We start from the raw sequence: 12,755 nt of genomic DNA, 5'->3' as shown, positions 1-12,755 counted from the left end.
TTATTTGGCCAAAAGCCAAATAACAATAGGAAACCAATTCTAATTCTTAAACTTGTACAGAATAGGAAATAACTTCTAATTCTAAATTAAATAGAATATTTCTTGGCTACTACTTCAAGTAACGAAAACCAATTAGGAAACTAGTTACTTGCACACAAAACAAGAAATCTGTCTAAAAAAAATTAAGCCAATTTCCTAACGTCTTCCACAAAACGATTTACAATGGTAAATTATTGGTGTAAATGTATTGCAAATGAACAACTGCCCTGGTCATCCCAACTCATTATTCATAAATAGTTTATAATTTACTCTTATTGTACTATATATAGATGAATATGTTTTTCATACACTATTAGTTTACAATTTATTTTTTTACACTAACATATTTAGATCATACCAGTAATATGAATTGGTTGTACAAATGCTAAATCTTTAGGTGACATTTACCAAAAAACAAAATAGTATTTTATGATAAATAATGTGAAATGCTTCAAGGGGAGGCAAGCTAAGAAGATAAATTAGAAAGATTACTAGTGTTAAAAATGGTGCTTGTTTTTAGGTTTCCAATGAATTTATTTTTGTCATAAATTATAGGAATAGTCCCTTTTTGACGCTATGAGTATAAATGGGCATAAGAAATGTCAATCTAAATTATAATCCCAAGCAATCCCATGTGATAGGGTTAAATTTGTAGTATATTTTGATGTATAAGTTGCAAGCCAACTCTATTATTTAAGCTTTATTTTGAGTAGAAACTACTTAATTTTGCTCTTATATTATTCTAATAAGTGAAAAGTTTAATTGGAGAAAAATCGAACTAAAAACGTGGTGCAAAAAAGTGATAGAATAAGAAAATATGAAGAGTAAGGAGTTTGACATGTTTCCTTTGGGTAATTATGGAATAAAAGTTTTATCTCTCCTTAAAGTATTTTTTTAATGTTATTTTTTTTAATTAGACTAATTTTTTTAATAAAACCTTAACCTCAAAGGAGGTATGTATAATTTTATAAACTTTAGGGGAGGCTAGTGAAATTATTAGAAACCTCAAGGGAGGTTTCTGAAATTATCCCTATCCATTTTTCTCCCAACTATACTTTGATTTCCCCGTTTTGCCCCCCAGGGGAGCTCAAATTTTCCACAAAAATTTCCCGCCACTCCTCCCTCCATAACGTCCCATCAATCACCCCCCTTCCTCCCAAAGCCCCTTGCTTAGTCCTCCAAGAATAGAGCCCTAAAATCTCATTTCAGCTCAAACCCCATTTCCAGGACCCCTAAAACAGCAGCAACAATAGAATCTTGAACTAGATTATAAGCAAAAAGAGGGAAGAAGAAATGGGTATCCAAGGCCTATTGCCCCTCTTGAAATCAATAATGATGCCAATACACATAAAAGATTTGAAGGACTGCTGCGTTGCTGTTGACACCTATTCATGGCTTCACAAAGGGGCTCTTTCTTGCAGCAAAGAGCTCTGCAAAGGCCTGCCCACCACCAAGTATTCGTCTTCTATGTGAACACATGATTGTTCAATCATTTTGCTTATTTATTTATGCATTTTCTTTTCTTTTGTGGGTTCTTTTGAGGGCTTGAAAGGGTTTGGAAAAATTAAATTTTTAGCTTATGAAAATGTCGCTGTTGGTTTTTTGACTAATGCCAACAAAAGGGCGCCTTTTTCTTACATTTTTTCCTAACATATTAATGTTTCTTGTTGATTAATGGCTTGAATTGATTATTTTTGTATTGGTGTGCGAATTGAATGTGAATTAAATGGGCTTTTAGATGGTGAAAAACCCCTGTTTTGGGATTTTTATTTCTTTTGTCTGGATTGATATATGATTTTTTGCAGTTCTTATGCGTGATGAAATGCCCATTTGTGCAATTTATCTGTTTATTGGCAAGTTGGAATTGAAGCTGTAATTACTGAAGAATTGAAAAAGGAAAAAGAGATGAATTGTGTGCTTCACGTAATATAGTTAGGACTGCTAAGTACAGGTGAAAACATTGAATTCAGGAGCATTGTATAGTTTAGAGAGGAGAAATCTTTCGCAGCCATTTTCCCTACCATAATTGTTACACTTTTTCCTGAATTACATTTTTAGAAGTGTTGGGAATTCTGTAGTTTGTCATACTTAATCTACAACAAGAAAGTGAATTTTTTTTTTTTTTCCATTGGTAATAGAACTCTGAAGGTATCTGTTAAATTTGCAGGCATATCGAGTATTGCATGCACAGAGTGAATATGCTTCGACATTATGGTGTGAAACCCATACTTGTGTTTGATGGAGGTCCTCTACCGATGAAAAGTGAGCAAGAGAACAAGCGTGCAAGGTATTGTATCTTGAAGAATTGTCAGCTTCTGTTATATAGTTTATTATGATTAAAGTTGCATGAGCTTTGTCTGTTCAGCCGAAAAGACATTTGTGCTGGTACAGAATATTGATGCAAGCAGATTGTTTTGGATAAGTGTGTAGATGTGGACAAGTGCACTGCTGATAAATCTCATTGTAAATAAAGGCTAAAAATTTAGTGTAGCCATGTTTTCACCTGTAAATGTTTTTTGGTGCATGATAACTGATCAAGTCATCTTCAGAGAATGCCTGAAGGAATTTCACTGAGCATGTGATCTCATTTCTCATCTGTGATTTCTGTACCTTCTCTTCTTTTCAAATGCTCCCATCCCCTCATGTAACCTTATGCCTACTCAAATCTTCCACTTCTACCTCCGCTCCATGCTAATCTCCACTAATGAAAAGGAGAAATTGCCTTACCTGCCTCCTTTCAGTTGAAGGATACAGTACCTATGTAGTTGCATTTCCATCTCAAAGATAAGTTAAAAAACTACTTTATTTGTTATATTTGTACCTTTTCTAATTTACTGTCACATTGTTCTATATGTTATAACCTCACCATTCAACACAGTATAATACGTGTTCCTTTTTCCGTCATGCACTAGTCAGAGAAGTTAATTACTTAGAGCCAAGCTACCGACTTGGACATGGTTAGCTGGGTTTTATGTGTTAGTTTTGAGCAAAGCTACCGACTTGGACATGGCTAGCTGGGTTTTATGTGTTAGTTTTGGTCTTTCTTTATCGGGGCTCTTTTCTTGACTTAAAATGGAAAATGCTATATTTTGTAAGATGTTGGAAAGTATGTTCATTTGAAAATACTTGTGCTTCATTTGCAATGGCTGATGTCTTCATTACACTTCATCAATGCTAAACAGATGAAGGAACCAACCCACCTAGGTCTCTGTAGATCTTTTTAAATTTCTTTAAGCCCTCATAAAGTTAAGACCACTTAACAACATACGAGATTCTCCTGTTATACAAGTTGGACTCTACAATATAAATCACATGCTTTGCAAAAAAAAAAAATTAGTTTACTGCTGACTGATTGTATGTTTGTCACTGTTGTTTTATTTCAAGTGCAAGTGCTCGAATCTTTTGAACTTTGACTTATTAATTAGTGTTAATATATTTAAACTCTAGTAAAAGATGGGTAACGGTAAAAGTTTATACACTGTAACTCTAACAGTAAAGCAGTTTTCCAATTTATGAACAAATGTTAGGTCAATTAACAATATATCAACTTTCTCAGTTACTTAAAGTTTCTTGTGTAATGATTTTGATAATACATCTAATATTATCCAGTAGTTGTTATTCACAATAGCTATGAAAACATCCCCTGTAAGAGCACTATGCTTTTTCCTTCAAAATGTAATTAAGGAAAATAGGAAAAAGAGTTTCTTGATTGTATTTCTGATGAATAATGAATTTTTGAAAACTCTACTAGACAGATTTCATACTTGATATATCTGACTGATGGGTGTAAGCAGTTGTTTCTGTTAAAGTAGATGAACCTTGTCCTTCATTTTGTCTCCTGGAAGGAGAATAACACATAGCTGTCTTATGGCAACTTAGAACAACGTGGTTGTTAGCAAAAATATAAAACTATTTTTTTCTTGATTTCTATTCTTGTATTTAGAGTTAATAGAAAAAGAGTTTGTTACACATCATCATGAGATTCATTAGGCTTGTCAGTGAAAAAATATGTCCATCATGGGTATCTCAATGTCAGAAACATGCACAGGGATGGAATGCAGACAAAAAAAAATGATAATAGCTGATAAAAGATAAGGTTAAGACTGACTAGTTCAGCGCAAAAGCCATAATCTGTATTTGTTCATAGCAAAGATAGAACAAAAACAGAAAATGAAGTTGAGATTTGTTCAATGTTGTACCACAGATCAAGAAGGGAAAACCTTTCTCGTGCCATTGAGCATGAATCGAATGGTAATCCGGCTGCTGCTTATGAATGCTATCAAAAAGCTGTTGACATCTCACCCTCAATTGCATATGACCTAATTCAGGTAGAGATGTGCATTCTTGTGACAATAAACCACATGGTTTGGCAAAGTAGTGCTTAATGTCTTTCCCATTCACTACTGCTTCTTTCTAATGTTTGTGTACCAAAGGTTTTGAAACAGGAAAATGTATGCTATGTCGTGGCTCCATATGAAGCAGATGCTCAAATGACCTTTTTGGCAGTCAGCAAACAGGTTGATGCGGTTATAACTGAGGACTCAGATTTAATTGCCTTTGGTTGTCCCAGAGTAAGTTCGTTGCTAATGTTGCCAAATATGACTTCCCCAGAGTGTAGACACATTCCCTAGTTGATGCAATCTGTTCTATATTGAGCTTGATTAATTTTGATACATGAAAAAAAATGTGTCCTTCCACGATATCATGTGATTAACATGTGTGGTCTGATCCATTGCCAAATCCAGATCATCTATAAAATGGACAAGTTTGGACAAGGTGTTGAATTTCGCACTTCCCTGCTACAACAAAACAAGGATTTAAATTTGATAGGGTTTACCAAGCAGATGCTTCTTGAGATGTGCATATTGAGTGGATGTGACTATCTGCAGTCCTTGCCTGGAATGGGTCTGAAGAAAGCTCATACACTGATGAAAAAGTTCAAAAGTTACGACAAGGTAGTCTCATTGTTGAAGCTAGTTGGAGAGCAAGCATTTAGTAGAGTGTATTTTATTCACTTCAGGAAGCAAGCGCCAAAGCGTCTTAACTTTGCAAATATGCTAGTCCTCTATTTTCTGTTGCTTGCACTAAATAAAATTTCTTTTCTTTTTACTTATCCCAGGTACTAAAGCACTTGAAGTATAATAGTGCTGCGGTTTCTCCTCTTTATGAAGAATCTTTCAGGAAGGCGATGCTAACTTTCCAGCATCAAAGAGTTTATGATCCTCTTACTGAAGAGATAATACATTTGTCTGAGCCACCAAATAGTTTTGATGCCAGTTTAGATTTCTTAGGTCCATATCCTTGAATAATCTTTATCTTTCTTGTGTATTTCTCAAGTATCAAGTCTATGTGCTTGAGATATCTCTATCTTACATTTCTATATTTCATTTACTTTTGATATTTGGTGAGTCACACCTTAACCACAGACACATCGATTTCTAACGATGTAGCTAAAGGGATAGCAAAAGGTGACATTGATCCTTTTACAAAAATGCCATTTGAGGTATATGGATGATTCTTTTGATAACTGGTTGGCTTCCTCACATATAGTTATAGGAAGTTTTTGTTTTCCTAATTTTATAAGTAAATGAAGTTCTTACTGCTTTGCTTACTTATAATATGTTTCCATGTGGACAATGAGGTCATCTTGTCCTTGTCCCTTCTTGGAAAGATCCCTATGATTTTCTCTGTCACTAATGTGCCTGGGTAGCAGTTACATTACTGGTTAATGTTGTTTTTGACTTGAAAGTGCTGTCCCTCATCGGATACATGGGAAATATCATAAACCACATATGGCTTACTTTCTCTTTGTTGCTTTGCCTCAAGGTTATAGTCTATTATTGAGGTTAAGTTTTGCATGGTGGGAGCTACGTTTCTTGCATTTTTTTTTTATTATCTGAAGTTGGCTGTGCTTGTTCCCAACTATTGACTATTTGAACATGATAACACATTGGTACTTTCTGGAAAAGTCATAAGACCTTAAATGTACTTGGCAGAATATCAGACTTTAGTTTATGAGCTTACTTTAGTTGTAAGCATATTTTATCTATGGTTGAAACTTCAAATTGTTGTTTGGCTAATCCTCTGAACTGGGTTTTACCCTTGAATGATCAAAGTGTTGGTGGTATTTTCCTCACATTCTTGCTTCCCTTTCCAGTATGTACTTAGCCTAGTCCTGACTAGTAGCTAGTGACAATATTTGAACAAATTATGAACGATGATTCACAAGAGAGATCTCCACTATGACTTCCGAAATGTTAGACACTATGTCCTTGATTGTAGTGAAGGGAGATGGTTTGAAAAATCTGATTTCATAATCAGACTTGTACTCCCTTCACCACTTTTTATTTTTCATTAGTCTTGCTAGTCAAATAGTATTACTTGGTTCTGTTGATAATGAGAGATGTTCCAAATCTAGATTGGTAATCTTTACTTTGGAACTTTCTCATAAATATTGACTTTTTGCACGTTTGCTTATCAGCTTACTTTTTCGTTAACTGATTAAGTTTTGTGATGCTTTCTTCATCTTTTCATTGACAGCATGAGCATGGTGGTGCCGAATTGGCAGTCAATGAATCTTACCAGCTAAAGAATTTCAAACCTGAAGGTGAAAGTAAAAAGCTTGATCTGCCTGCACAAAAGAATCTCCTGACTAACTATTTCTGTATCCATTTTGCACCTTTGTTTAGCTTTACATTCTTCATTATTGTTAGCAATGAAATTTTCTAACTCCTGAATGCTTGTACCAGAGTACTTGCATCTCCTAGTAGTTTGTTGTCATGCATCCTCTTTCATATGTGCTGTAGAGTCTATGAATGATCTGTTACATTCAAACTTACTAGCAGCATTGCACCACATTTATGAATACTAAACTAGTGATGCATTACACACTTAATGGGCCTACAGTGTAGAATTAAAATTTCCCTTCTCTTCCTTGGAAGAGATCCCTAAAAAGCCCATGCTTCTGAAAACATTTGCAGAGTCAGGTATGTGGAAAAGGCATAATCCTTTGGTAAATTTATACCTCGTTTAAGTTTGAGATTTTGGTGATAACTAATTTTCCTCCATGGGAACGTCACTTCTCCTGCCATTTTGGATGCTAATTGCAGGAACAAGTTCTCTTTTACTCATTTTGGATGATGTTCATCACATCAAGCTCTCCCTGTTTAAAAATTTACTAGTATGTTACCACCCTATTGATCACAGTCTCTGTTTGACTTAACACATAAAGGTTTTGCTTCTGTTGAAGCAAAGAGGAAATATATAGCCCCACGACTTACACCTATGCTTAAGCGTCCAAATCCAGAGAATGGAATTTTTAGTACGACAAGGACGATTGAAGCAGATGCTGAATCTCGAAGATTGATGACATTGACCACAATGTTGCCAGAGTCAGTAAGTAAATTGGTGTCTACATCGATTCAATTGTTTTTCACTTTTGATATAGCTATTTGAACTCTTATTTAATGCTAGTATGAACCTACCTTTAGGTGGACTGTACCGCCGCTAATAAGGCTTCTGAATTATTGGAATCATGGCATCATGGTAAGTATAGGTGTCTCCTTTCAGCACTTCAACTTCCTGTTAGATGAAGTAATGTCTGAAAGTTCTACATGAAACAGGAGTAGATGAATCAGAAGACACTCAAGAGGACAAAGGAGCACAACCTGCTATGGTACAACATTCAGTCTGCAAACCTTGTAGTGCATTGCATAAGGAAAGCACCTCAGACCAAAATCAGAGCAAATTGAGAACAGAAAATACAAAAACGATTGTGAGGAGTTCCTATTTTCTGCACAAGGATGTGAAGGAAACAAATCAGGTTAAAAAGAAAGATAGAGCTGAAGCAGCTAGTAATAAATGTGGGATTCCTGCTGGCAGTTGTGCAAATATGCTTGGCTCAGAAAGCAGTGAGAAAAAAATAAGCGTAATGAGCAAAAATGTGATTGTTCGAAGTTCTTATTTTAAACACAAATCCATAAGGGAAAGAGGTCCATGTGACAAGAGTGAAAAGCCATTAGTCAAGGAATCTAATGCTCCTCATGATAACAATATATATGTCTTGGATGAGATTGAAGTTAGAGCAACCACAGATCAGGGAAATGCAACTGGGAGAAGTTTCTGTTTTCAGCATAGTTCATTAAACAAGTATGAAAAGCTGAAGGTAGACGATCAGATAGCTACTGACACAGATGAATATTCAATTCCTGACATTTCTTTAACTAAGAGTTTTCTGGAAGATTCAAGAAAGAAAAGAAAGATCACTAATATTGAAAATGCAAGAGTAAGTTCTTTTCACTCAAACTCAGATGGTACCTTATTAATATTTTGATCTCAATATCAGATCTTTTAGGTTGACTACTTTGTCTTGTTCTAATCTTCTCTTTGAGTAAAGAAAAAGGAAATAAAATCGGCTTTAATATTTTTGGTTTGCATGATTTTAGGAAGATGCCAGGGGAAATGATATGCTGAAGGGTCCAGCTGTTCCAATGCAAAGTATGTATATATCTCAGCTTGGTCTTCTTGAATTGTCAGTAGGTTCTTTTTCTGGGTTGAAATGCATTATTTTGCAGCAAATTATTTTCTTTTGTTGTCTGGTTAAAAAACTTGGGCATAATGAGGTTACTGAGATTATTGACTACTCTGATTAGTCAAATTGTATTTTGATTTTTGGACTATCTCATTTAGCAAGTCTTAAATAGCGTGTACTGGTATACTTCATTTCAATTGCAAAAAGCTTCATATGGAGCTACTAAAACGGTACTAAAGTAATTTAATGACTTCTTTTTCCCATCTTTTTCTGTGTGTTAGTTACTGTATCTATTCGTGGTTGCATTAATTTTTTTCTTCAAATGCACAAGATTTGGCAGCAGTACTAAAGTTATTTAGAATTCACTTCTTTTTCCCATCTTGTTCTGTGTGTTTGCTACTGATATCTGTTTGTCCTTCCATTAACTTTTTTCTTCAAATGCACAAGATTTGGCAACATGTTTGTTTGTTAGGCTCTTCCACTCTGCTGCTATGTTAATATACTGCCATATTAGTTCTTGTAGACTGTTTACGGCCCTGTCAGCAACCTACTCTTGGGTGTTGGAATAGATGTAATGACCTTTGAATCTGGCTCACTCATCCTGATTAGAAGTGCATGTGACAATGGGTTCCACTTTCTTTGGACTAAATGGACCAGATACATTTCATCCTATGGCTTGTTACCTCTGGTCTCATCTGTAGACACTGGTAGACTTTGGTAACACAAGGGATGTCGATGAATTTGTTAATAGGTTCAGTTCATTGGTTTTACTTCATTATAGACAAACCTTTACTCTTTCGACTGAAGAAAATACCAGGTTGCATCTGTATAGTTGCAGGACAGTTGAAAGTTTGTGGATTTTACGGTTGATTTGACATACTTTAATAGGAAAGGCTAATAGGGAATATAGGCTTTACTTACATTGTTCAGACGGAAGTTTGATATCTAGAAAAAGTTTGGACGTATAGAATTATTATTGTGGGTCTGGGAAAACAACTCTTTAACAACATTTTTTGTTGTTATGTGAAGGAATGCTTCTTTTAGGAGTGAAATTGATATGAGGGTAGATATGAAGTGGATGAGCAGCTAAAGATATTACACCACTTTTGAGATAATGCATGGGATAAAAATGCTTAGGTTGTTGAAAATTTTTTAATTTTAGGTTAATATAGAAGCATATACAATTTGTTTTTTTCTGATAAGCATACCAAAAAAGAAAGTTTAATACTAATCACTACTAATTTGTAAGATTCATATTCATGTTGGAATTTTCCTGACCACATGCTGAGATGAAGCTGTTGTGTATACTGGCCATATAGTTTCTGTCCCATAACATGTATCAATGGAGCATACCTTGTGCTGTGTTTTATTAATTGAAACTTTCTCTGCTTTAGATAATTCTCAGTAAATTGTTAGCAGTCTAGCAAGTTCATCGAAGGCTCCTAAATGATTACTTAGTACCTAACAAGTTTCTAATTTTAGGTTTTATTAGGATATTCTTGAGCATGTCAAAAGGGTATTAAATGACCAACAGTTTCCACAAAGATCGATGTCCATTAAGGCTAAAGGGGATTTGATGTCTTCCTTCTTCAGGGGCATCCCAGACTTCATAGTTTGCAAACATGTACTTACGTCTCCCTACCAACTGATCAGGGGTTTAACACCTCAGGCATGTATTGTAGCTCTAGTAATTGGGAGTCTTGACCATTGCCCAAAATTGTTCAACACCAAGCTACTAGTAAGGACACTTTTAATTTCTGATAAACAAATTTGGGCTATTATGGTCTTCTTAGTCCAAGCTTTTAGATAGAATTCTATGTGGTTTATCTTGGCTTAGGACAATATCACATCATGTACTTGTCTAAAGATGGACAGTAAATGTGCTTTTAAGGTATTTTTACAATGCTTGTCTTGTACACCATGTTTGTTCTTTGGTTGTTAGCCATCTTGATGCCAATAATTATGACCAGGATAAGAGCTAGGCCACCAACTTGTTGAAGCATTAACATAAACACAAATTATCAATAGCAACCCAATCAGTGCCTTATTTGGCATTCAAACAATTCTTTTATAGTTGATCAGGGATGATAAACTCTGTGGCCTTGTTGGGTCTTTCTTTTTTCCTGGAAGAACTCCATATGTACATAACTTAAAACGATTATTCGGCTAGTCTGCAATTTTTTGAAAGATGGAATCTTGTGATAGAACTTTCAACTGTAGTAACTGGTTCTATTGCACTGGTATTATCAAATAGTTTGAAAGATTTAGGACTGGGACTATCTGTTCTATAAATGTAAATTTACTTTTCCAATTGCACAAAGGTGTATGATTACTTTGTAGCAATCTAGAGAAGAGGACATTTTAGTAGAGACATAATTTGTTTATCTGTGTCAGGTGATGATACTTCCATGGTTGGTGACACAACTAGAGACACAAACGCTCAAGAAGGAAAATTTGGGTGTAATATCTCTCACTTAGGACATTATTCTGATATAGCAGAGAAGTCAATGGAAAAATTTGCCTCAGTCATATCATCATTTAAATTCACGTCAAATGGTTCTCGTGCAAGTGGTCTCCGCGCACCCCTTAAAGATGTAAAGAACACATGTAGAACCAGGTAACCATAGCATTGGTTTATGGTGTAATTTCTAGCCAATCCGAGTTTTTGGATTGACCTAGTCTTACCTCTTATGTAAAGGTCGTCCAGCAACATGGATCTCAGTAAATTTGCATATGCACCAAGTAAGAAGACATCATCAACTTCCCGTAGACTCTGAGCATGGATGTTACATTGTATCCAAAGTTGATCCCTGGATGACTTCCTGTGCTTCTCCAGTCAGTTCCAGCTAGTGCTAAGGTGCTTGATCAACAATGCTTATAAGTGAGTGTGATGGGACTGTAGGATCTTTTAGCTGATCTTGGGGTTGATCTTGCCATCACATATTATTGTTTGCCATGCTCCAAATGTTGTTGCCCCTGACAGGTATTGATCCGGGACATCTTTTGCAAGAATTTGTGTTTTCAGCGCCTGACTGAATGGTGGTCCCCTTGACATTTCCCTTGTAACAATCACTACCATTTCTTGTTCTGATGTTTATGGTGCATGTGGCTATAGCGATATGGTTTAGCCAGTAGTTATCTTTGTATCATGATGATTATAATGATTTAACATTGGATTTTTCATGGCCAGAAAGTTTTGACGTTCTGGGCCACTTCTTGTTACTGTGGAATATTTGTACCATACAAGACTACAATCCCCTTCCTTTTTGTGGGAAGAGAAGATTCCTGCTTGTTATTCAATTTTTGAGTTGAAAGTGTACCTTTCTCCGCATCAGAAGTTTTCTTCAAAAGGCCTTGAGGCCCCTTTTGCAGCTGGAATTTTAACAATTAGTGCTCGAATTTGATGTTGTTAAGTACAGGTTTGAGGTACTTGGTTATGTGGCTGTCTCAATAAGCTTGGAGATGGCACAAAACGCTGCTGTTCAGCATCAAACTCGTCTTACGATTGTTATCTACAGTATTGTGTGTTAATCTAACGATCATTGTTGTTATTAAAAATCAGTGTTATTAGATCCGGACCGGATCGGACCGACTGCTTCGATCATGAACCGGTCTTCTTTTCGAGATGATTTGTAGCATAAAATTGTTTTGGTCAAAAATCAATCAAAATCGTAAAAATTCGATTAAATTAGTAACTCGATTCAACGGGTTGATCCGGTTCTCAAATTTTTCTTTCTTATTTTTTCCAAACATAATTTAAGTTACTGAAATTGTAACACATTCATTTATTAATAGGAATAAGAAACGTCACCCACTTAGTGTAAGTACCAAAATTACTTGTTTTCTTGAATGATTTCTAAATCAACATGTTTTCGTCCCTATGATTTTATCAATTTAGAATAAGTGATTCCAACTTGCATTAATTTGTTTTAATTTAGTTTTACAAGTAGTTTTAGTGAATGGACATATTTTAGCTGTGAACTTACATTTTTTTATATATAATTATTAGATGTATATTTGATTGCAAGTCTAATATTTTTGGAACATTTTCTATGATTGATCAAATATAATAATTATGATATCAATATTACTGAAACTTATAAAAATATAAAATAATTATGATATCATGCTGACGTTAGTGGATTTTTGAGAACGGTCTGACCTATCCGACTAGTTGACCCCAACC

The 12,755-nt window shown here is 35.0% G+C and overlaps 1 protein-coding gene across 1 annotated transcript; it reads left to right on the top strand.

Annotated features, from left to right (window-relative positions):
- The first annotated feature begins 1,191 nt into the window (after positions 1 to 1,191).
- Positions 1,192 to 11,869, top strand: LOC113707668 (exonuclease 1). Its single transcript, XM_027229949.2, has 14 exons — positions 1,192 to 1,493; positions 2,207 to 2,326; positions 4,244 to 4,367; positions 4,473 to 4,610; positions 4,785 to 4,994; positions 5,159 to 5,334; positions 5,470 to 5,542; positions 6,580 to 6,703; positions 7,271 to 7,434; positions 7,530 to 7,584; positions 7,662 to 8,323; positions 8,484 to 8,535; positions 10,964 to 11,186; positions 11,268 to 11,869. Exons 1-14 carry the CDS (start codon positions 1,333 to 1,335, stop codon positions 11,344 to 11,346), a joined length of 2,361 nt encoding a protein of 786 aa, XP_027085750.2. The 5' UTR covers positions 1,192 to 1,332; the 3' UTR covers positions 11,347 to 11,869.
- The last annotated feature ends 886 nt before the right edge of the window (positions 11,870 to 12,755 follow it).

Source organism: Coffea arabica, chromosome 9e (genome assembly GCF_036785885.1).
Source record: "Coffea arabica cultivar ET-39 chromosome 9e, Coffea Arabica ET-39 HiFi, whole genome shotgun sequence".
Classification (NCBI taxonomy): Eukaryota; Viridiplantae; Streptophyta; class Magnoliopsida; order Gentianales; family Rubiaceae; genus Coffea; species Coffea arabica.
This window is presented reverse-complemented; position numbering and strand designations above follow the sequence as displayed.